This window comes from Salmo trutta, chromosome 28 (assembly GCF_901001165.1).
Source record: "Salmo trutta chromosome 28, fSalTru1.1, whole genome shotgun sequence".
NCBI lineage: Eukaryota > Metazoa > Chordata > Actinopteri > Salmoniformes > Salmonidae > Salmo > Salmo trutta.
In genome coordinates this window covers 34,997,585-35,018,823 of record NC_042984.1, presented here as the reverse complement: position 1 = coordinate 35,018,823, position 21,239 = coordinate 34,997,585, and the positions used below count along the sequence as shown (strand labels likewise).

Genomic DNA, 21,239 nt, shown 5'->3' with positions numbered 1-21,239 from the left:
GAGCAGAGATGGAGGGACCAGAGTTATAGGGACCAGAGTTATAGGGAGCAGAGATGGAGGGACCAGAGATGGAGGGACCAGAGTTATAGGGAGCAGAGATGGAGGGACCAGAGATGGAGGGACCAGGGATAGAGGGACCAGAGTTATAGGGAGCAGAGATGGAGGGACCAGAGTTAGAGGGACCAGAGTTAGAGGGACCAGAGATAGAGGGACCAGAGATAGAGGGACCAGAGATAGAGGGACCAGAGTTATAGGGACCAGAGAAGGAGGGACCAGAGATAGAGGGACCAGAGATAGAGGGACCAGAGATAGAGGGACCATAGTTATAGGGACCAGAGTTATAGGGACCAGAGATGGAGGGACCAGAGATAGAGGGAGCAGAGTTAGAGGGAGCAGAGATAGAGGGACCAGAGTTATAGGGAGCAGAGATGGAGGGACCAGTTATAGGGACCAGAGATAGAGGGACCATAGTTATAGGGAGCAGAGTTAGAGGGACCAGAGTTAGAGGGAGCAGAGACAGAGGGACCAGAGATAGAGGGACCAGAGTTAGAGGGACCAGAGTTAGATGGACCAGAGTTAGAGGGACCAGAGTTAGAGGGACCAGAGATAGAGGGAGCAGAATTAGAGGGACCAGAGATAGAGGGACCAGAGTTATAGGGAGCAGAGATGGAGGGACCAGTTATAGGGACCAGAGATAGAGGGACCATAGTTATAGGGAGCAGAGTTAGAGGGACCAGAGTTAGAGGGAGCAGAGACAGAGGGACCAGAGATAGAGGGACCAGAGTTAGAGGGACCAGAGTTAGATGGACCAGAGTTAGAGGGACCAGAGTTAGAGGGACCAGAGATAGAGGGAGCAGAATTAGAGGGACCAGAGAAAGAGGGACCAGAGTTAGAGGGACCAGAGATAGAGGGACCAGAGTTATAGGGACCAGAGTTAGAGGGACCAGAGTTAGAGGGAGCAGAGATAGAGGGACCAGAGTTAGAGGGACCAGAGTTATAGGGACCAGAGTTAGAGGGACCAGAGTTAGAGGGAGCAGAGATAGAGGGACCAGAGTTAGAGGGACCAGAGTTAGAGGGACCAGAGTTAGAGGGACCAGAGATAGAGGGACCAGAGTTATAGGGACCAGAGTTATAGGGACCAGAGATGGAGGGACCAGAGATAGAGGGAGCAGAGTTAGAGGGAGCAGAGATAGAGGGACCAGAGTTAGAGGGAGCAGAGATAGAGGGACCAGAGTTATATGGAGCAGAGATGGACGGACCAGAGTTATAGGGACCAGAGAGAGAGGGACCAGAGTTATAGAGAGCAGAGATGGAGGGACCAGAGATGGAGGGACCAGAGTTATAGGGAGCAGAGATGGAGGGACCAGAGATGGAGGGACCAGGGATAGAGGGACCAGAGTTATAGGGAGCAGAGATGGAGGGACCGGAGATAGAGGGACCAGAGATAGAGGGACCAGAGATAGAGGGACCAGAGATAGAGGGACCAGAGTTATAGGGACCAGAGATGGAGGGACCAGAGATAGAGGGACCAGAGATAGAGGGACCAGAGATAGAGGGACCAGAGTTATAAGGACCAGAGTTATAGGGACCAGAGATGGAGGGACCAGAGATAGAGGGAGCAGAGTTAGAGGGAGCAGAGATAGAGGGACCAGAGTTAGAGGGACCAGAGTTAGAGGGACCAGAGTTAGAGGGACCAGAGATAGAGGGAGCAGAGTTAGAGGGACCAGAGATAGAGGGACCAGAGTTAGAGGGACCAGAGATAGAGGGACCAGAGATAGAGGGACCAGAGTTAGAGGGACCAGAGTTAGAGGGAGCAGAGTTAGAGGGAGCAGAGATAGAGGGACCAGAGTTAGAGGGAGCAGAGATAGAGGGACCAGAGTTATAGGGAGCAGAGATGGAGGGACCAGAGTTATAGGGACCAGAGAGAGAGGGACCAGAGTTATAGGGACCAGAGATGGAGGGACCAGAGATAGAGGGAGCAGAGTTAGAGGGAGCAGAGTTAGAGGGAGCAGAGATAGAGGGACCAGAGTTATAGGGAGCAGAGATGGAGGGACCAGAGTTATAGGGACCAGAGATAGAGGGACCATAGTTATAGGGAGCAGAGTTAGAGGGACCAGAGTTATAGGGAGCAGAGATAGAGGGACCAGAGATAGAGGGAGCAGAGTTAGAGGGAGCAGAGATAGAGGGACCAGAGTTAGAGGGACCAGAGTTAGAGGGACCAGAGTTAGAGGGACCAGAGATAGAGGGAGCAGAGTTAGAGGGACCAGAGATAGAGGGACCAGAGTTAGAGGGACCAGAGATAGAGGGACCAGAGATAGAGGGACCAGAGTTAGAGGGACCAGAGTTAGAGGGAGCAGAGTTAGAGGGAGCAGAGATAGAGGGACCAGAGTTAGAGGGAGCAGAGATAGAGGGACCAGAGTTATAGGGAGCAGAGATGGAGGGACCAGAGTTATAGGGACCAGAGAGAGAGGGACCAGAGTTATAGGGACCAGAGATGGAGGGACCAGAGATAGAGGGAGCAGAGTTAGAGGGAGCAGAGTTAGAGGGAGCAGAGATAGAGGGACCAGAGTTATAGGGAGCAGAGATGGAGGGACCAGAGTTATAGGGACCAGAGATAGAGGGACCATAGTTATAGGGAGCAGAGTTAGAGGGACCAGAGTTATAGGGAGCAGAGATAGAGGGACCAGAGATAGAGGGACCAGAGTTAGAGGGACCAGAGTTAGAGGGACCAGAGTTAGAGGGACCAGAGTTAGAGGGACCAGAGATAGAGGGAGCAGAGTTAGAGGGAGCAGAGATGGAGGGACCAGAGTTAGAGGGACCAGAGTTAGAGGGACCAGAGTTAGAGGGACCAGAGATAGAGGGAGAAGAGTTAGAGGGACCAGAGATAGAGGGACCAGAGTTAGAGGGACCAGAGATAGAGGGACCAGAGATAGAGGGACCAGAGTTAGAGGGACCAGAGTTAGAGGGACCAGAGTTAGAGGGAGCAGAGATAGAGGGACCAGAGTTAGAGGGACCAGAGTTAGAGGGACTAGAGTTATAGGGAGCAGAGATGGAGGGACCAGAGTTAGAGGGACCAGAGTTAGAGGGACCAGAGATAGAGGGACCAGAGTTATAGGGACCAGAGTTATAGGGACCAGAGATGGAGGGACCAGAGATAGAGGGAGCAGAGTTAGAGGGAGCAGAGATAGAGGGACCAGAGTTAGAGGGAGCAGAGATAGAGGGACCAGAGTTATAGGGAGCAGAGATGGAGGGACCAGAGTTATAGGGACCAGAGAGAGAGGGACCAGAGTTATAGGGACCAGAGATGGAGGGACCAGAGATAGAGGGAGCAGAGTTAGAGGGAGCAGAGATAGAGGGACCAGAGTTAGAGGGAGCAGAGTTAGAGGGACCAGAGTTAGAGGGACCAGAGATAGAGGGACCAGAGATAGAGGGACCAGAGTTAGAGGAACCAGAGTTAGAGGGACCAGAGTTAGAGGGACCAGAGTTATAGGGAGCAGAGATGGAGGGACCAGAGTTAGAGGGACCAGAGTTAGAGGGACCAGAGATAGAGGGACCAGAGTTATAGGGACCAGAGTTATAGGGACCAGAGATGGAGGGACCAGAGATAGAGGAAGCAGAGTTAGAGGGAGCAGAGATAGAGGGACCAGAGATAGAGGGACCAGAGTTAGAGGGAGCAGAGATAGAGGGACCAGAGTTATAGGGAGCAGAGATGGAGGGACCAGAGTTATAGGGACCAGAGAGAGAGGGACCAGAGTTATAGGGACCAGAGATGGAGGGACCAGAGATAGAGGGAGCAGAGTTAGAGGGAGCAGAGATAGAGGGACCAGAGTTAGAGGGAGCAGAGTTAGAGGGACCAGAGTTAGAGGGACCAGAGATAGAGGGACCAGAGTTAGAGGGACCAGAGATAGAGGGACCAGAGATAGAGGGACCAGAGTTAGAGGAACCAGAGTTAGAGGGACCAGAGTTAGAGGGACCAGAGTTATAGGGAGCAGAGATGGAGGGACCAGAGTTAGAGGGACCAGAGTTAGAGGGACCAGAGATAGAGGGACCAGAGTTATAGGGACCAGAGTTATAGGGACCAGAGATGGAGGGACCAGAGATAGAGGAAGCAGAGTTAGAGGGAGCAGAGATAGAGGGACCAGAGATAGAGGGACCAGAGTTAGAGGGAGCAGAGATAGAGGGACCAGAGTTATAGGGAGCAGAGATGGAGGGACCAGAGTTATAGGGACCAGAGAGAGAGGGACCAGAGTTATAGGGACCAGAGATGGAGGGACCAGAGATAGAGGGAGCAGAGTTAGAGGGAGCAGAGATAGAGGGACCAGAGTTAGAGGGAGCAGAGTTAGAGGGACCAGAGTTAGAGGGACCAGAGATAGAGGGACCAGAGATAGAGGGACCAGAGTTAGAGGGACCAGAGTTAGAGGGACCAGAGTTAGAGGGAGCAGAGATAGAGGGACCAGAGTTAGAGGGACCAGAGTTAGAGGGACCAGAGTTAGAGGGACCAGAGTTAGAGGGACCAGAGATAGAGGGACCAGAGATAGAGGGACCAGAGTTAGAGGGACCAGAGGTAGAGGGACCAGAGATGGAGGGACCAGAGTTAGAGGGACCAGAGATAGAGGGACCAGAGATAGAGGGACCAGAGTTAGAGGGAGCAGAGTTAGAGGGACCAGAGATAGAGGGACCAGAGATGGAGGGACCAGAGTTAGAGGGACCAGAGTTAGAGGGACCAGAGATGGAGGGACCAGAGTTAGAGGGACCAGAGTTAGAGGGACCAGAGTTAGAGGGAGCAGAGTTAGAGGGACCAGAGTTAGAGGGACCAGAGATAGAGGGACCAGAGATATAGGGACCAGGGATAGAGGGACCGTGTTTCAGGGAGACGCACGGCTCTCGACCTTCGCCTCTCCCGAGTCATAGATAGAGGGACCAGAGTTAGAGGGAGCAGAGTTAGAGGGACCAGAGATAGAGGGACCAGAGATGGAGGGACCAGAGTTAGAGGGACCAGAGTTAGAGGGACCAGAGATGGAGGGACCAGAGTTAGAGGGACCAGAGTTAGAGGGACCAGAGTTAGAGGGAGCAGAGATAGAGGGACCAGAGTTAGAGGGAGCAGAGTTAGAGGGACCAGAGTTAGAGGGACCAGAGATAGAGGGACCAGAGATAGAGGGACCAGAGTTAGAGGAACCAGAGTTAGAGGGACCAGAGTTAGAGGGACCAGAGTTATAGGGAGCAGAGATGGAGGGACCAGAGTTAGAGGGACCAGAGTTAGAGGGACCAGAGATAGAGGGACCAGAGTTATAGGGACCAGAGTTATAGGGACCAGAGATGGAGGGACCAGAGATAGAGGAAGCAGAGTTAGAGGGAGCAGAGATAGAGGGACCAGAGATAGAGGGACCAGAGTTAGAGGGAGCAGAGATAGAGGGACCAGAGTTATAGGGAGCAGAGATGGAGGGACCAGAGTTATAGGGACCAGAGAGAGAGGGACCAGAGTTATAGGGACCAGAGATGGAGGGACCAGAGATAGAGGGAGCAGAGTTAGAGGGAGCAGAGATAGAGGGACCAGAGTTAGAGGGAGCAGAGTTAGAGGGACCAGAGTTAGAGGGACCAGAGATAGAGGGACCAGAGATAGAGGGACCAGAGTTAGAGGGACCAGAGTTAGAGGGACCAGAGTTAGAGGGAGCAGAGATAGAGGGACCAGAGTTAGAGGGACCAGAGTTAGAGGGACCAGAGTTAGAGGGACCAGAGTTAGAGGGACCAGAGATAGAGGGACCAGAGATAGAGGGACCAGAGTTAGAGGGACCAGAGGTAGAGGGACCAGAGATGGAGGGACCAGAGTTAGAGGGACCAGAGATAGAGGGACCAGAGATAGAGGGACCAGAGTTAGAGGGAGCAGAGTTAGAGGGACCAGAGATAGAGGGACCAGAGATGGAGGGACCAGAGTTAGAGGGACCAGAGTTAGAGGGACCAGAGATGGAGGGACCAGAGTTAGAGGGACCAGAGTTAGAGGGACCAGAGTTAGAGGGAGCAGAGTTAGAGGGACCAGAGTTAGAGGGACCAGAGATAGAGGGACCAGAGATATAGGGACCAGGGATAGAGGGACCGTGTTTCAGGGAGACGCACGGCTCTCGACCTTCGCCTCTCCCGAGTCAGTACGGGAGTTGCAGCGATGGGACAAGACTGTAACTACCAATTTGGTAGAAAAAGGGGTACAAAAAATGTTAATTAACAAAAAACTCAGGGAAACACTCACTGTAGTGTGCGTAGATCGTAGGTCAATAGGGCTAACTGGCTAGGTCTATTTTAAACAATATGGTTAGCTAGATTATTACGATATAGCTAGCTGATATCTATGAAGTAAAACATTTGCTATGAGTATATCTTGTTTCGTCTCTATTGTTGCCATTCCCCTGGCTGGAAGAAGGTTCAGTGAATGGGGCCATAGTAAGTTCATAGGGCTAACTGGCTAGCTAGCTAGCCACAAAGAATTGCTATCCTTTTTAGATAAAACTATACTAAATATATTCGCGTCACCAAATAATTGATTAAAACACTGTTTTGCAATGAAGGTCCACAGTATTGAGAAACACCCACTGTCTAGCTAGGAGGAAAGACAAGAGAATAGAGGAAAATCAAGTTTGACAAAGTTTTAAGAAAAGTGTGTGCGCGTGTGTGTGTGTGTGTGTCTGCGTGTGTGTATGCACATATGTACACATACACACATTCACACTAACATATATATTATATGTATCCTGTTCCATACACCCCATAGGGTCATATAAAGTCCAGAATCATACTGAACCAGATGAAAGTGGATCAAGCACCAGTAGAGGTGGCGCTGCTAGTAGCTGATGTGTCACTGAATGACCCAGGAGAGATGATATCTGGGATCACTCCATTATAACCCCCCCCACCCAGCTTCCTCCAGCTGAGGAGCAATAGCTCCAATAACACACACACACACACACACACACACACACACACACACACACACACACACACACACACACACACACACACACACACACACACACACACACACACACTAGCAGAAGTAGTAGAAGTGGTCTGTGGAGGAATCCATCTTGCTTGGCGGTGAGAAGGAAGACTGGGAAACAGATGGGAAGGAAGGCAGGAGAATGAGCAACAAGTGTAGAGGGGGAGGAGGGAGAGAGGAGGAGGAGGGGGGAACAATACTACCGCTCCCTCTACCTCCTCCACAAACCTCGAGTCGAGAAGTGGAGGAGCGGAGACACACACACAATCAGCCTGCCAGTGCACAATACTGTATACAGCATCGCCAAACAATGGGCCCGCCACAAAGAATTCTGGGAACGGGGGCACGGCTCGCTTCTCCGCCAGCCCGGAGGCCCGCCACGGACCCCCTCTCAGAGCCCTGTCCCAGCACTGAGACTGAGTGGTGCCACAGGGCTGTGTGTGTGTGTGTGTGTGTGTGTGTGTGTGTGTGTGTGTGTGTGTGTGTGTGTGTGTGTGTGTGTGTGTGTGTGTGTGTGTATGCATGCATGTGTTGTTTTATGCCCCCTCTTTCTCCTATGCCTAAATAACACCCAACTTGGCCTCCGGTGAGTGTGTGTGTGTGTGAGTGTGTGTGTGTGTGTCTGACCTCAGTGCCAGCAGTGTGCGTGTGTGTGTGAGGGAGGTTACCTCTGTGGAGGCTCTCTCTCTCATGTGCACAGACACCACCTCTCTCTCTCTCTCTCTCTCTCTCTCTCTCTCTCTCTCTCAATAGACAGAACACTATGGCGAGACAACGACAGATAGAGCGAAAAGCAATTTGTAAAGGGGTCGCCGACGCTGGCGGTGGGGGTGAACGGCGTGCGTTTGGAGATAATTGGCTGGTAATTAGGAGGGGGTCGGTGGGTCGATTTGGGAACAAATGGCCGTCTTTAGCTCAGGTGGCCCTCCCCTGGTGTAATGGGAGAGCTCCGATACCCCCTCTCTCATCTGTCTCTGTTATCAGGCTGACGAGCTGAGTGGAGTGCAGCAGGTGACATCCCAAATAAGGCTGCTGCTCTCTGGGGCCTTTGGGGGGAGGGACAGGGGCCGCTGCACAGGCCCCACTATTAGTCATCGGCCAGACAGGGGTCCTCTCAGGGGCCCAGCGAGAGAGTCAAAAGAGGAAGAGGAAAAAAGAGAGAGAGAGAGGGGGAGAGATAGTGATAGAAAGATATTGAGAGAGAGAGAAAGAGAGCGAGAGAGAGAGAGAGAGAGAGAGAGAGAGAGAAAGAAAGAAAGAGAGAGAGAGAGAGAAAGAAAGAGTGAGAGAGAGAGAGAGAGAGAGAGAAAAAGAGAGAGAGAGCGGGAAAGAGAGAGAGAGAGAAAGAGACAGAGAGAGAGAGATGTCCCTGGCCTTGCTGCTCCCACTGAAAACCATAGAAATAAGTGGAACACAGAGTAATTGAATGTATCTCTATGTTGAAGACTGCCTGCCTGCCTGCCTGCAGGCGCTATCCTCTGTCCCACTGATGCATGAGGAGCAGGCTGAAACTCCACTGTTACACAGAGAATTGTGTTGCCCTGGGTGGGTTTTGTCAAGGGGTGGAGGGGGCAGAGAGAGAGAGAGAGAGAGAATAAAAGAGAGAAAGAGGAGACAGAGAGAGACAGAGGGGGAGAGGCTGTGTTGAAATAGAGCACACATCCTGAAACGAGCCCAGCCTCCCCCCCCCCCCCCCCCCCCACTGCACAGTCCCTCCCCAACACACACATAGCGCTGTGGCATCTCATTCCTCCAGACGTGGACAACACACGGTGCTCATATGCTCTACAAATCCAGGTCTTTCTCGCATAAAGATGTCCGACCTCAATGAGACTACCTTTCTTAATTATTCCTCTGTCCAAGCCCACCGCCCCCCTCCATTCATCCTGTATGTTTGTTGTTCTTCCTGACTCTTTTTTTGTGGAAGATTCACAGCAGTGTGGTGTTGTTTTCTGCCTCCCCCCAGCTTCCCCCCTCCACCATCTCCATTTAGCCAGAGACAAAACTTGGGCTAATTAGATCGGAAGCGAGAGAGCCTATCAATGGGGAATCAGTATTCGAATCAAACGGGCTGCTTTTCCAAACACAAAACAGCAGGAAGCCAAACAGTGTTGTGCTGATGAATGGAGAGACTGGGCCCTGTCTGGTTGCCTGGTCTCATTGGCAGTCAGACGACCTCCCTGCCGCAGTCTGGCCTCTGTCTATGGGCTCACTAGCTAGCTAGCTACCACTCTCTACATATTAACGAAACCAAGCAACCCTGGTCCCATATTCACAAAGCATCTTAGAGTAGAAGTGCTGGTCTAGGATCAGTTTTGCCTTTTAGATTATAATGAAGGGACAGTGGGGGGGGGGTATATTTGTGAGATATTTGTGGATACAGACCCTGGTCCCCCAGTAGAGAGACAACACTGCTGGAATGTATGAGGCTATAGACCAGCGTTTCCCAAACTGCACCTTTTCAAGCTTGTTGATGAGGTAATTACTTGAATCAGCTAGGGGGAATTACTTGTAGTGCTAGGGGGAAAAACCCAGAATGTACACCCCTTTGAGTCCCCAGGACCGAGTTTGTCAAAATGCTGTTAAAGAGCCTCCAGTCAACTGCACAAGGAGGACATACGGGAACATTGTGAATGGGTCCGCTTTACTGCTTACAAGACGTACTGTGCGTCTATATACACTCACTCGTCTATATACACTCTCTGCGTCCATTCTATGAAATGATCAGATGTGAAATCAAAGCGAACGGAATCAAAATCTGATGTTGTAGGCTCTGAAAGGCACAGCAACTATCCAAACCCATTTCCCCACATGAAATAGTTGAGAAACAGTTTTGGAGAATAGATCAAAGAAGCTTTGAGCGTTTTTCTTTTTAAAATCCAAGGAGTAACCAAGCATCATGTCTGCTATCACAGCGGTTTATGTGTGGTATCACTTTCTATGACAGATGTCCATATCAAATATTACAGCAGGGAAATGGACTAACATTCTGTGTGAATTGCGTGTGTAGAAATGCGTGCCGCGCGCGTGTGTGTGTGTGTTCTCAGCCCAGCCCACAGCTTTGCATTTCCCCAAACAGGAAACAACAAAAAAACAGGGAACCAAAAGGAGAACAACAATGGAGACGAGCGAAAGAGGAGGAAGGAGGAAGCTGTGACACACGGGAAGGACAGACTTTGCAGTCTCACAGTGACTCCTGTCTGTACGCAGGGGACCGAAAGAGACTCGACACCCCGGACCAAACAGACCCATACGCCAAAGATTCACACAAAATAGACAGAGAACACGAGAGAGAGAGAGAGAAATAACGTCAAGGCCAAGGCGAGATAGCGACGAAGAGAGAGGGACAAGGAGAGAGGGAGAGGGTAAGAGAGAGACGGGGGGGGGATCAAAGGGTATGTCTGCCTTTGATAGCGCGCTTCATATAATGGGTGGCACAATTAGACGGGCTTGACAATTTCCATTAGGCCTGATCAAATATTTATCATGCTTTGGGAGGGGATGTCACACCCTGCACCCAGCTCCCCCATTTGCATGACAAACTCCTAATGAAATAAGTGAAATCGAAAAGAGAATAGACAGAGAGAGAGAGAGAGAGAGAGAGAGAGAGAGAGAGAGAGAGAGAGAGAGGTGGAGTTGGAGAGAAGAGAGTCCTCTCGCCTGCATTTGGTTTGCAAATGGTGGGCCTGGCCATCGTGTCATCAATTACAAGCCAGGTTTGGTGGCGGCTATAGGAGCAGAGTGTCCGTGGCTCTGTGTGTGTGTGTGTGTGTGTGTGTGTGTGTGTGTGTGTGTGTGTGTGTGTGTGTGTGTGTGTGTGTGTGTGTGTGTGTGTGTGTGTAGAGGACGCGGCGCCGATGCCACCTCGCTGGCCCATTAATCACTGCGGCCGGTCCAAGAACGAGGCCCAAATTGGGCTCATCAGTCTCGATATTAAACAGGAATCAAGGTACAAGGGCAGGGAGGGAGGGAGGGAGGGAGGGAGGAGAGAGGGGGAGGGAGGGAGGGAGGGAGGGAGGGAGGGAGGGAGGAGAGAGGGGGAGGGAAAGAGGGCGGGGTAAAATCTGCAGTGATCTTTTCCTCCCTCCCCTCCCCTCTGTTATTTTGTTCTTTCACACAGGTGTGGATGGTATGAGATAGAGGTGGTGCTACCTCGGTACAAGTATGCCAAAGGCACCTTCACTTTCACAGTTGCAGATACAATCATGTTACAATCAAATCAAATCAAATTGTATTGGTCACATACACATGGTTAGCAGATGCTTGTGCTTCTAGTTCCGACAGTGCAGTAATATCTAACAAGTAATCTAACAATTCCCCAACAACTACCTAATACACACACATCTAAAGGGGTGAATGAGAATATGTTTATATATCTATATGGATGATCGATGGCCGAGCGGCATACGCAAGATGCAATAGATGGTATAAAATACAGTATATACAGTTGAAGTCGGAAGTTTACATACACCCTTAGCCAAATACATTTAAACTCAGTTTTTCACAATTCCTGACATAATCCTAGTAAAAATTCCCTGTTTTAGGTCAGTTAGGATCACCACTTTATTTTAAGAATGTGAAATGTCAGAATAATAGTAGAGAGAATGATTTATTTCAGCTTTTATTTCTTTCATCACATTCCCAGTGGGTCAGAAGTTTTGGGAAGCCTTCCACAAGCTTCCCACAATAAGTTGGAAGAATTTTGGCCCATTTCTTCTGACCAAGCTGGTGTAACTGAATCAGGTTTGTAGGCCTCCTTGCTTGCACACGCTTTTTCAGTTTTGCCCACAATTTGTCTATGGGATTGAGGTCAGGGCTTTGTGATGGCCACTCCAATACCTTGACTTTGTTGTCCTTAAGACATTTTGCCACAACTTTGGAAGTATGCTTGGGGTCATTGTCCATTTGGAAGACCCATTTGCGACCAAGCTTTAACTTCCTGACTGATGTCCTGAGATGTTACTTCAATATATCCACATAATTTTCCTCCCTCATAATGCCATCTATTGATGCCATCTATTTTGTGAAGTGCACCAGTCCCTCCTGCAGCAAAAAAATCTCCCCCACAACATGATGTTGCCACCCCTATGCTTCATGGTTGGTATGGTGTTCTTTGGCTTGCAAGCCTCCACCTTTTTCCTCCAAACATAACGATGGTCATTATGGCCAAACAGTTCTATTTTTGTTTCATCAGACCAGAGGACATTTCTCCAAAAAGTACAATCTTTGTCCCCACGTGCAGTTGCAAACCGTAGTCTGGCTTTTTTATGCCGATTTTGTAGCAGTGGCTTCTTCCTTGCTGAGCGCCTTTCAGGTTATGTCGATATAGGACTCGTTTTACTGTGGATATAGATACTTTTGTACCTGTTTCCTCCAGCATCTTCACAAGGTCCTTTGCTGTTGTTCTGGGATGGATTTGCACTTTTTGCACCAAAGTACATTCATCTCTAGGAGACAGAACGCGTCTCCTTCCTGAGCGGTAAGACGGCTGCGTGGTCCCATGGTGTTTATACTTGCGTACTATTGTTTGTACAGATGAACATAGCACCTTCAGGCGATTGGAAATTGATCTCAAGGACGAACCAGACTTGTGGAGGTCTACAATTCTTTTTCTGAGGTCTTGGCTGATTTATTTTGATTTTCCCATGATGTCAAGCAAAGAGACACTGAGTTTGAAGGTAGGCCTTGAAATACATCCACAGGTACACCTCCAATTGACTCAAATGATGTCAATTAGCCTATCAGAAGCTTCTAAAGCCATGACATCCTTTTCTGGAATTTTCCAAGTTGTTTAAAGGCACAGTCAACTTAGTGTATGTAAACGTCTGACCCACAGGAATTGTGATAGAGTGATTTATAAATGAAATAATCTGTCTGTAAACAATTGTTGGAAAAATTACTTGTGTCATGCACAAAGTAGATGTCCTAACCGACTTGCCAAAACTATAGTTTGTTAACAAGAAATGTGTGGTGGTTGAAAAACGAGTTTTAATGACTCCAACCTAAGTGTATGTAAACCTCCGACTTCAACTGTACATGTGATATAAGTAATGTAAGATCATGTAAGATGTGTAAGCATTATTAATGTGCCATTGTTTAAAGTGACAAGTGATCCATTTATTAAAGTGGCCAGTGATTGTGTCTCAATGTAGGCAGCAGCCTCTCTGAGTTAATGAATGCTGATACCCTTATGAAGACAGTTGCTATATAAATGATTGCATCCACTGGCCTCGCCAAACCAGGTGTGCGCCTCCAGAAGTGAAACAGCAACAAAACAAGCATATTCTGACACCCTTATTAACAGGGGGCTCTGTTTGAGCTGGGCTCTGGTCAGGCTCCTCGGCAGCCAGGGATTGTGGGTAACCAGGAGTTTGACCCTGGGGGTGAGAGGTCAGCACCCCAAGCTGTCAGGCTGATGGACGGATGAGGAAAGGGAGAGGGAGAGAAAAGGGAGGATGAGGATGAGGGATGGCCCGTGTTAGAGGGCTGTGACACTATGTCTTGGAGGAATATGGATGACCCGCCACAACAGAGTGACAGGAGGGGACTGGCCTATCCCTAACTGGAAATAACGGGCCCTGTTCAGAAAGCCGCAAACGTTATGGAACGCTCAACTTATCGCGTAGAACAGATATGAGTGCTTGTCCTGTAGACTAGAGACTCATATCAGCTCTGGTCATTGCGTTTCTATCTGCAACGTTTGGAGAATATGGGTGAGAGCATGACAGCTGTGTATTGATCTGGTGGTGGAGCCAGGCTGAATGGACGACCAGGAGACTATTCATTTTGAAAGATGTTGGGGTTCATGCAGGTTCCCTGGTGGTCTTTGAACTAACTTTTGAAGTATGACGTGTTCTATGTGAACCTAGCAGTTGGATATGAAATATTATCCATCTAAGAGAGAAGTTGTTTGTCCTCATATTCCACGCCTTACAAATTTAAAGGTGGAATATGCAGAAATAACTCTGCCCTTTCCTGGTTGCAAAAATTTGAATAGTTCACCTAATTTCAGTTTATGTGACAAAACAAGCAATGTAAAGTGTAGAGAATCAATATACCAATTAAACCCATGTGAAATATATTTCTAATTACCAAAAATATTTCATTTTCAGCTGTTTGAAGCCGGTGTACAAAACCGAAAGTACAAGACACAAAAACAAAACTTAGGAATGAGAAGCATAGAATGGGTGCATATAGAACATACTGTATCTCCCGCTTCTTAGACTTGCTATCAATGAGAATGACAGATCTATAACTATGCAAATGTCTATGCAAATTTGGTCGGGTTGCCCAAAAAGTGACATATTGCAGCTTTAAGAGGGTGAAAGAAACGTCTATAGAACGTCTACTAAACGTCTTGAAATACTGCCCTGGGGTGCAACTCAATATTAGGAAGGTGTCCCTAATGTTTGGTGTACTCAGTGTATATTTGTACAATTTTGACTCTTATTTCTCCAAGTCATAAAAGTTCACTTGAAAACGGTTCACAAGTGGAGCATTGCTTTGGTTGGTCGGTTCTCCCCTCCACACGTCAACAAAAGATGTGTGAAGTGGCAAAGTGTTGTAGTCTTAAGATACTGTCCCGAGACTGTCCTCTGTCTCCATTGTCATGACACCAACCTAAAATCACAAACAAACAAATGTTGCAGCCACACAACTCACCTAGAGCAGACATGTTCACAAGCGTCTCGGGAAGAAGGTTTCTGACTAGGAGCTCCCGCTTTCCATAAACCCTGGCTACCAATTAAGCGTCTGTGTGTGTGTTTGTGTGTGCCGTGGTCTGTGCTTGTGTGTGTGAGAGAGAGTCGGAGTCTGTGTGTATCTGTGTGTGTCCCCGTGATACTTGGAGGCCTATCTGCCCGCGCCGCGATGCTGCTAACGTGAAAGAATGTGAGTGTCAATGTGACAGAGATAGTGGAAGTGCAGGGAGACGATGAGCTGAAATAAAGGGCATCACGGAGGTCAAGCACCCAGCCGAACACACACACACACACACACACAGACACACACACACACACAGACATATGCACTTCCAAATATCTCCTCGGTGAGCGCTAATAACTTCACGTTTTGATGATTGACAGTAGCCTAACTGAGATTGACGGAGCACACAACGGGTGAAAATATTGTCAGTGTATCTGACACAAACAGCTTTTGTATGGGACGAGGACAGAAATATGCAACAATATATCCAGATATGCACCCAGCATATCTGGGACCCAGGAAAAAAAACCGCCTTGGACCAATTCAGAGGCTGGGAGAACATTCGGGAGATATTGGGCTGAGAAGTGTAGGACACCACTTTTGCTGTCATTCTGTCTTCTTTCTCTCTTCTTTACTCTCTCACTCCATCCCTCCCTCCACTCCCTGTGTCTCTCCCTGTCTTTCCACTCCTCCGTCTCGCTCAGGTCTTTGCCGTGCCGTCTCTCCCTGGCACCCATGACGCTGCAGCTTTGCTGGGGATCCAGCTCCAGACTGCAGCGTGGTGCGGATGGGAGGGGACTGTGTCTATTCCTTTGATGGGATGATAGGATACTGGGAGGTTTGGGGTGGGGGAGACTAACTAAATCTGTTCCATATGACACTTACTCACATGGCCCTCCTGTCTGTGTCTGGGCACCCAGTTTGCCATGGGCGGTTGTGCAGTGGAGAGACGGGGGGGGGGGGGGGGGGGGGGGGGGGGGGCTAGGTGGGGGGGGGGGGGGGGGGGGGGTTGTGATTTCGGAGACACAAGCTGTTTGTGATGACTAGTGGCTCTGGCTTGTTATCTCTGGGTAACTCTTATACCTCCCCCCTCCCTCTCCCCTTCTCTCTCACTCTCTCTCTGTTTCTCTCTCTCTGTTTCTCTCGCCAACACAAACCTATATAGAGATGAGATGCATTATCTACATTCTGTAAAGATAATTGGGGGGGACGGGGGATAGGGACAGGTACAGGGATGTCACAGCACCCACGCTGGCCATTGGGAATTGTTACCTTCTGGGTGGCCACACTGCTCATTCGCTCATTCTCTCCTTTGTTTTTTTCTCTCCCTCCCTCTCTCTCTCTCTCTCCCTCCCTCCCTCCCTCCCTCCCTCCCTCCCTCTCTCTCTCTCTCTCTCTCTCTCCCTCCCTTTCTTTCTTTCTTTCTCTCTCTCTCTCTCACACTCTCTCTCTCTCTCTCTCTCTCTCTCTCTCTCTCTCTCTACAGTGGTAGTGGTCGGGACTGGAGTCTTAATCCCTCTCTGCACTAATTCCCTAGCCTGATTGGGTTTACTGGCCTTGGATCAGTGGTGTACCTGGGTCCCACACACAGAGGCTCAGTGACCCCCCACCCCTTCCACCCCCCAATCCCAAACTCCAGGCACTGCCCAGCCCCATCCCCACCCCCACCAGCCCCACGTCCCTACTAGTCCCTGGCCGTGCCGGGCCAGGGAGAACAAAAGAATGCCTTGTGTTCAAGGGGCTTAGGGACATTTTTCTAATTTTTGAACAGCTAATATCTTGCAAAAGTTGTCTAATCTCTTTATGTTTAAGTTGAGATTTGTGTCCCCCCCCCCCCCCCCACCCCCGGGACACTGGTGGTGCTTAACACTTGACGGCTATCTAGGCTAGTTTAATTCGGCTAGAGTACGTCAGAAGAGGTTGTTTTGATGTGTAAGTGTTGTGGGGCGTCAGGCGGTGGGAGAGGTTGCCTTAAACGGCGATGGGGGGGGGGGCAGGACCAGAACTTGTCATACAGAGTATCATGTAGACCAGCGAGTGTGTTACGACAAACCTGCATGCCTTGTATCTGCTTCAGAACCACCAGAACCACACTGAACAATTCCACAAGGTCACCGACAGGTGAACGGATGTAGTGGCATGTGGGTCAATACAACGGAGAAAAGGAGACGTCAACAAACATCAAAATTGCATTAAGAGTACATATCCGGTGTGTTGCACTAAGTGTGAAACGTATATCCCCTTGCACTGTCTCAGTCAGCAGCATGGTGCAGGACTGGGTTGACTGATTTGAGGCTGAACTTTCAGCCCAGGTGTCAGGTCCTTGCCTACACCTCACACTACCTCCCCACAGTAGCCTGAGAGCGGGCTGTAATAAAACCCTGCCCTAATCACATAATTGCATACACTAAAAACCTAAACAGGGGAGGAGGAGGTAGAGGAGGAGAAGAAAGAGGAGGAGGAGGAAGAGGAAGAGCCCGTTACATCATCAAACAGGGTTTCGAAAGTCGTTTGAGTGAGTGGCAGCTCGCATGTCTCTTTACTTACTTTTATAAGGCGAGACGGACAATAGATACCGCAGCAGGACAATGCACTCCGGCATAGGGTGCAAGTACATACTAATTCCCTCACTGAGGGATGAAAGCAGTTTGGGTTACAGGAAGTGAACCTGAGACGAGACGAGTGGCGCGAGTACAGGGGCCTCTACATACAGGACACCTGCAGTACTAGGACTTGAGGGACAGGTCAATGAGACAGAGTTAAGAGTAGAGGTCAAGAGTCTATCAGTGTGTGTGTGTGTGTGTGTGTGTGTGTGTGTGTTAATGTCGGACAAAGTCATTGTTTTCAAAGGACTTTCTTTACATTTGGTTACCTAATTATTACGAGATGTGCCGAGGACTTCACTTGATCTGTCTTTACCACAGGAGGTTTATCTAGACAGAACAATGTTCCATATTCCACACAAAGGGAGGCAAAGCTAGATATAGTGGCCTAGAACCATCTCCATGGCTCAAGCCACTCAATCAACTGAAAAAGAGTTGACTTGTTTGTGACTTGGAAAGCCGGTCGAAACGTCTTGAAAAATAACTGTTCGATTAAATATCTTCTTCCACTCTGAATAAAACACATTTACACCATATTCCTTTGTTTTGGGTTGTCCAATAAACAGGCCCCTCCTACGACAGGGAAGAAAAATGAATTGAATCATCGTAATGGTGTTTCTGCTTGGCTGGAGCAAAAGCCTGCACCCACGTCGACCCCCACATGTCGGGTGAGGCCTGTGATGTTCTGCAGCCCTCTCAGTAACAGCTGCCTCTTTAGCGGGCAGGGCAGCAGTGAGCCATTCATCATCATCAGCTCAACCAGGAAGGCCTGGCCGTGGCCCTGGGACAGTGTTGACCTTAACCTCTGACCTCTACCGCTGATCTCTGGAAAGATGCACAGGCTCCGGTTCCTTCCTTCTGCCTTCTGAGGGACTACCATGGTCTGTAGGGTGCGGGTGTGTGTGTGTGTGTTGCCAGTGTGAGGCAGGCATGTGTTGAGGCACTGCACGGCGCTTCACAAAGAGAGCTGATTGGAAACAGCAGGTGAGCACAACTAACGAGCACCAGTGAATATGCACATAGAACGAAGGCGCAGAGAGAGAAAAAAACGGCCTTTTCCCAACCCCTTCAAATGTTCAAAAAATGCATTCAGGTGAGTAGTTGTGGGTGGGGGTTAGCTCATAAATATTCATTTTGGGGGTGGGTAAACGTAGATGTACCTGATCCCAACACTTTCTCACTAAAGCATACTTCCCAGAAGTCCACTGGCACGCTCCTATAATACAATAATGTGCATCGCGAGTGAATACGTCTCTGGACAGTCAGCGTACAGCAGTAAGACGCAGAGTTCCGGACATCTATTGACATCTATTGCTCCATGGAGAGGAAACTAAATATTTGAAATGTGGTCCTCACATTTATTGGGGTATTGTGTTGGGAATTCAAGAACACCTTGAAAATGGTGATTCAATCCAACCCGCATTGCAGAACTTATACAGTAGCACTTTTTCCAATGGTCAAATGAACTCACAGATTGGTTTTGTATAAAAACGCTAACTACAAATAGAAACGTATAATCCTCATAGCCGACATGTTTTTTTCCCTTCCTAAAAGCACATAGATGTGCATGAAACAGTAACCAAAAACGTTGAATTTGGTCATACGTGGCAATGTGCCTTACTGCCTTTAGAATTTTGTGTAACGTCAGTAGTCTAGTCAAAGAAGCATTATGCAAAATATATTGTTGGTTCACTCCACTTACCAAGACCATTGCCAAGTAAGGCGCGCTGTCACCTGTTTTAATAGTAAGCCTTGTGGTGGTACCACCCAGCAGATCTAGAAGGAAGTGTATATCATACCGAATCCCTCCCTTGAGATGAGGTAGAGGAACGTTCTCAAGGTGCCTACATCATGACCGCTAGGGGCAAAAAGAGCTAGATTCACTACCAAAAGCCCAAAATATATCACTTTTGCTATTTAACTGTCAAAATGAAAAACAGAATTGACGTGTCTCACTATAACTATGCCTAAAACCAATTTTTTTAAAGAGCAATTGATCTTGTATACGAATATCACCAACCTGAGGTAAAAAGGATGTGTAATTTCCCACCCTTTGACATGGTCAAAACGTCAGCTTGTGTAACGTAGTAACACATACAGTACTACCACATCAAGTAGTGTAATATTACATTACATACAGCAAAAACATTCAATATCTTCATTTATGATAGTAAATGAAGCAAACTCACTGATATTTTCAATAATCACATATATTTCTCACTAGTTGAACCATTTACAGACTGAAAGAAAAACGTTCTTATGCACAATTTAACTGGGCGCTTTAGAAAGACCTCCGGTAGCGACTGCGCAGCTCATTCATCCAACTTTTTTTTTTTAAAGCGTTGCGTAAAGCTATACGGATAAATATAGGGCTGATCAATGTGTCTTTACGGTTGTTTAACTGAAGGTCAAGGCTCGGAAAACAGCCGGCAACAGTTCATGCTATAACCGATCCTGAGGTGTTTGGAGAAATATCTACTCTATCTCCTGTAATAATACCAGTCTAGCTTAGAAAACTTGGGAAATTGGCAGACCAAGCCCGCACACATTCTCTTCCCTATGCCTCATGCTTTTGGACCGGGCGTGTTGTACTGTACTGTGCATACTGCCCTTGGAGACTCTAAAAGAAAAAGCTTTTTGGGGTTATTTTGGGCTCAGATATGTCGTTTGGCCAACTGCATGGGGCCGTGGCGGGTGAGTGGGCGGGGGAAAGAGAGTGGAAGAGAGGGAGACGGTTGGAGAGTCTTGGCGTTGCTCCTTGCCTCTCCCCACAGAGCAGTCAAGGAGTGCGGAGAAAATGAACATGTTTGCCTTGCTAATTACAATTGTCATTACCCGTACCTTAATAAACGAGCTATGTGATGAGAGAAAAAAAATGGGTTGCCCTTGGAAATTGGTGGATCGACACATACACACGCACAGTCGTACTTGGGGTGTTGGGAGTGCTGGTGTGGTAAATTAGCACTGTTTTGTGTGTGTGTGTGTGTGTGTGTGTGTGTACTGCTCTGACGAGCTGCTCTGATTACAGTTCAGCCCGTTGGTTGATGAAGGAAGCTGTTAATTGCTGTGAAGGGCAACACTGGCTAACCCAGTCAATTGTGTTCTCTCATATCATTCCCTTCAGTAGAAGGGGGACCACTAACATCAATGGCAATACTCCACATGAAGAGAGCTTTAGTGTGAAGGGCCAAGGTTCTCATCTCACACTTTTAGGAGCATCCAAGTCTTTCTTGCCTGGTTAGTATCTGGGGAGACAGCCTGGAATTAGTTTCGATGCGTCATTATTCCACTCACTCAGCCCACCACATCAATAACACCACACCCGATAATACGCTACGCAAAACATTCACCACAGATATCACACCTCATACAGAACAGCTAATAATACAAAAATAAAACAGTTAAATCAGGGATGTCCTCCATTTTGTCTTAGCATTAGTCAGTCAGTCAGTCAGTCAGTAAATAAACACTCCCTTTCCTGTGCTTTTCTTCCCCATTCAGAGTAGCCTAAGATAGATAAGAGAGCCAAGAGGCCTATAGTGCAAACACCACCACTGGCCAGACCAGGGTAATAGTCTAGACCAGCATCAAGTAAACAAACAGGGCCATGGTCAGTGCCAGAAACAGGGGGTCAGTCTATTGAGAACCAGGGGGTCAGTCTATTGAGATCAGGGGGTCAGTCTATTGAGAACCAGGGGGTCAGTCTATTGAGAACCAGGGGGTCAGTCTATTGAGAACCAGGGGGTCAGTCTATTGAGAACCAGGGGGTCAGTCTATTGACTAACTGACCCAGCCCTCTGTATCGAAGCTCGTCTGTATTTTACTGACCTCCATTGGCCTTCACTAATTGCATTTAAGTGCTACGTTATCGGCAGATCCATTGTCGCTGCTTTCTCCTTCTCCAAATGACTAATTAAGCCAAACGGCCTGAGCATCAATTACCGTTG

At 48.6% G+C, this 21,239-nt stretch overlaps 1 protein-coding gene across 12 annotated transcripts in view; it reads right to left on the bottom strand.

Annotated features, from left to right (window-relative positions):
• Positions 1 to 21,239, bottom strand: part of prdm16 (PR domain containing 16) — a 229,100-nt gene that overhangs the window by 164,259 nt on the left and 43,602 nt on the right. Inside the window, exon 1 of one of the 12 annotated variants that reach the window (XM_029719772.1) lies at positions 14,648 to 14,780. The exons of the other annotated variants lie outside the window; for them this stretch is intronic. Within the exon in view, the coding sequence (XP_029575632.1) occupies positions 14,648 to 14,660 (13 nt within the window). The 5' untranslated portion in view covers positions 14,661 to 14,780. Of the gene's footprint in view, positions 1 to 14,647; positions 14,781 to 21,239 lie in introns of those variants that run through there. 12 annotated transcript variants of the gene reach the window in all.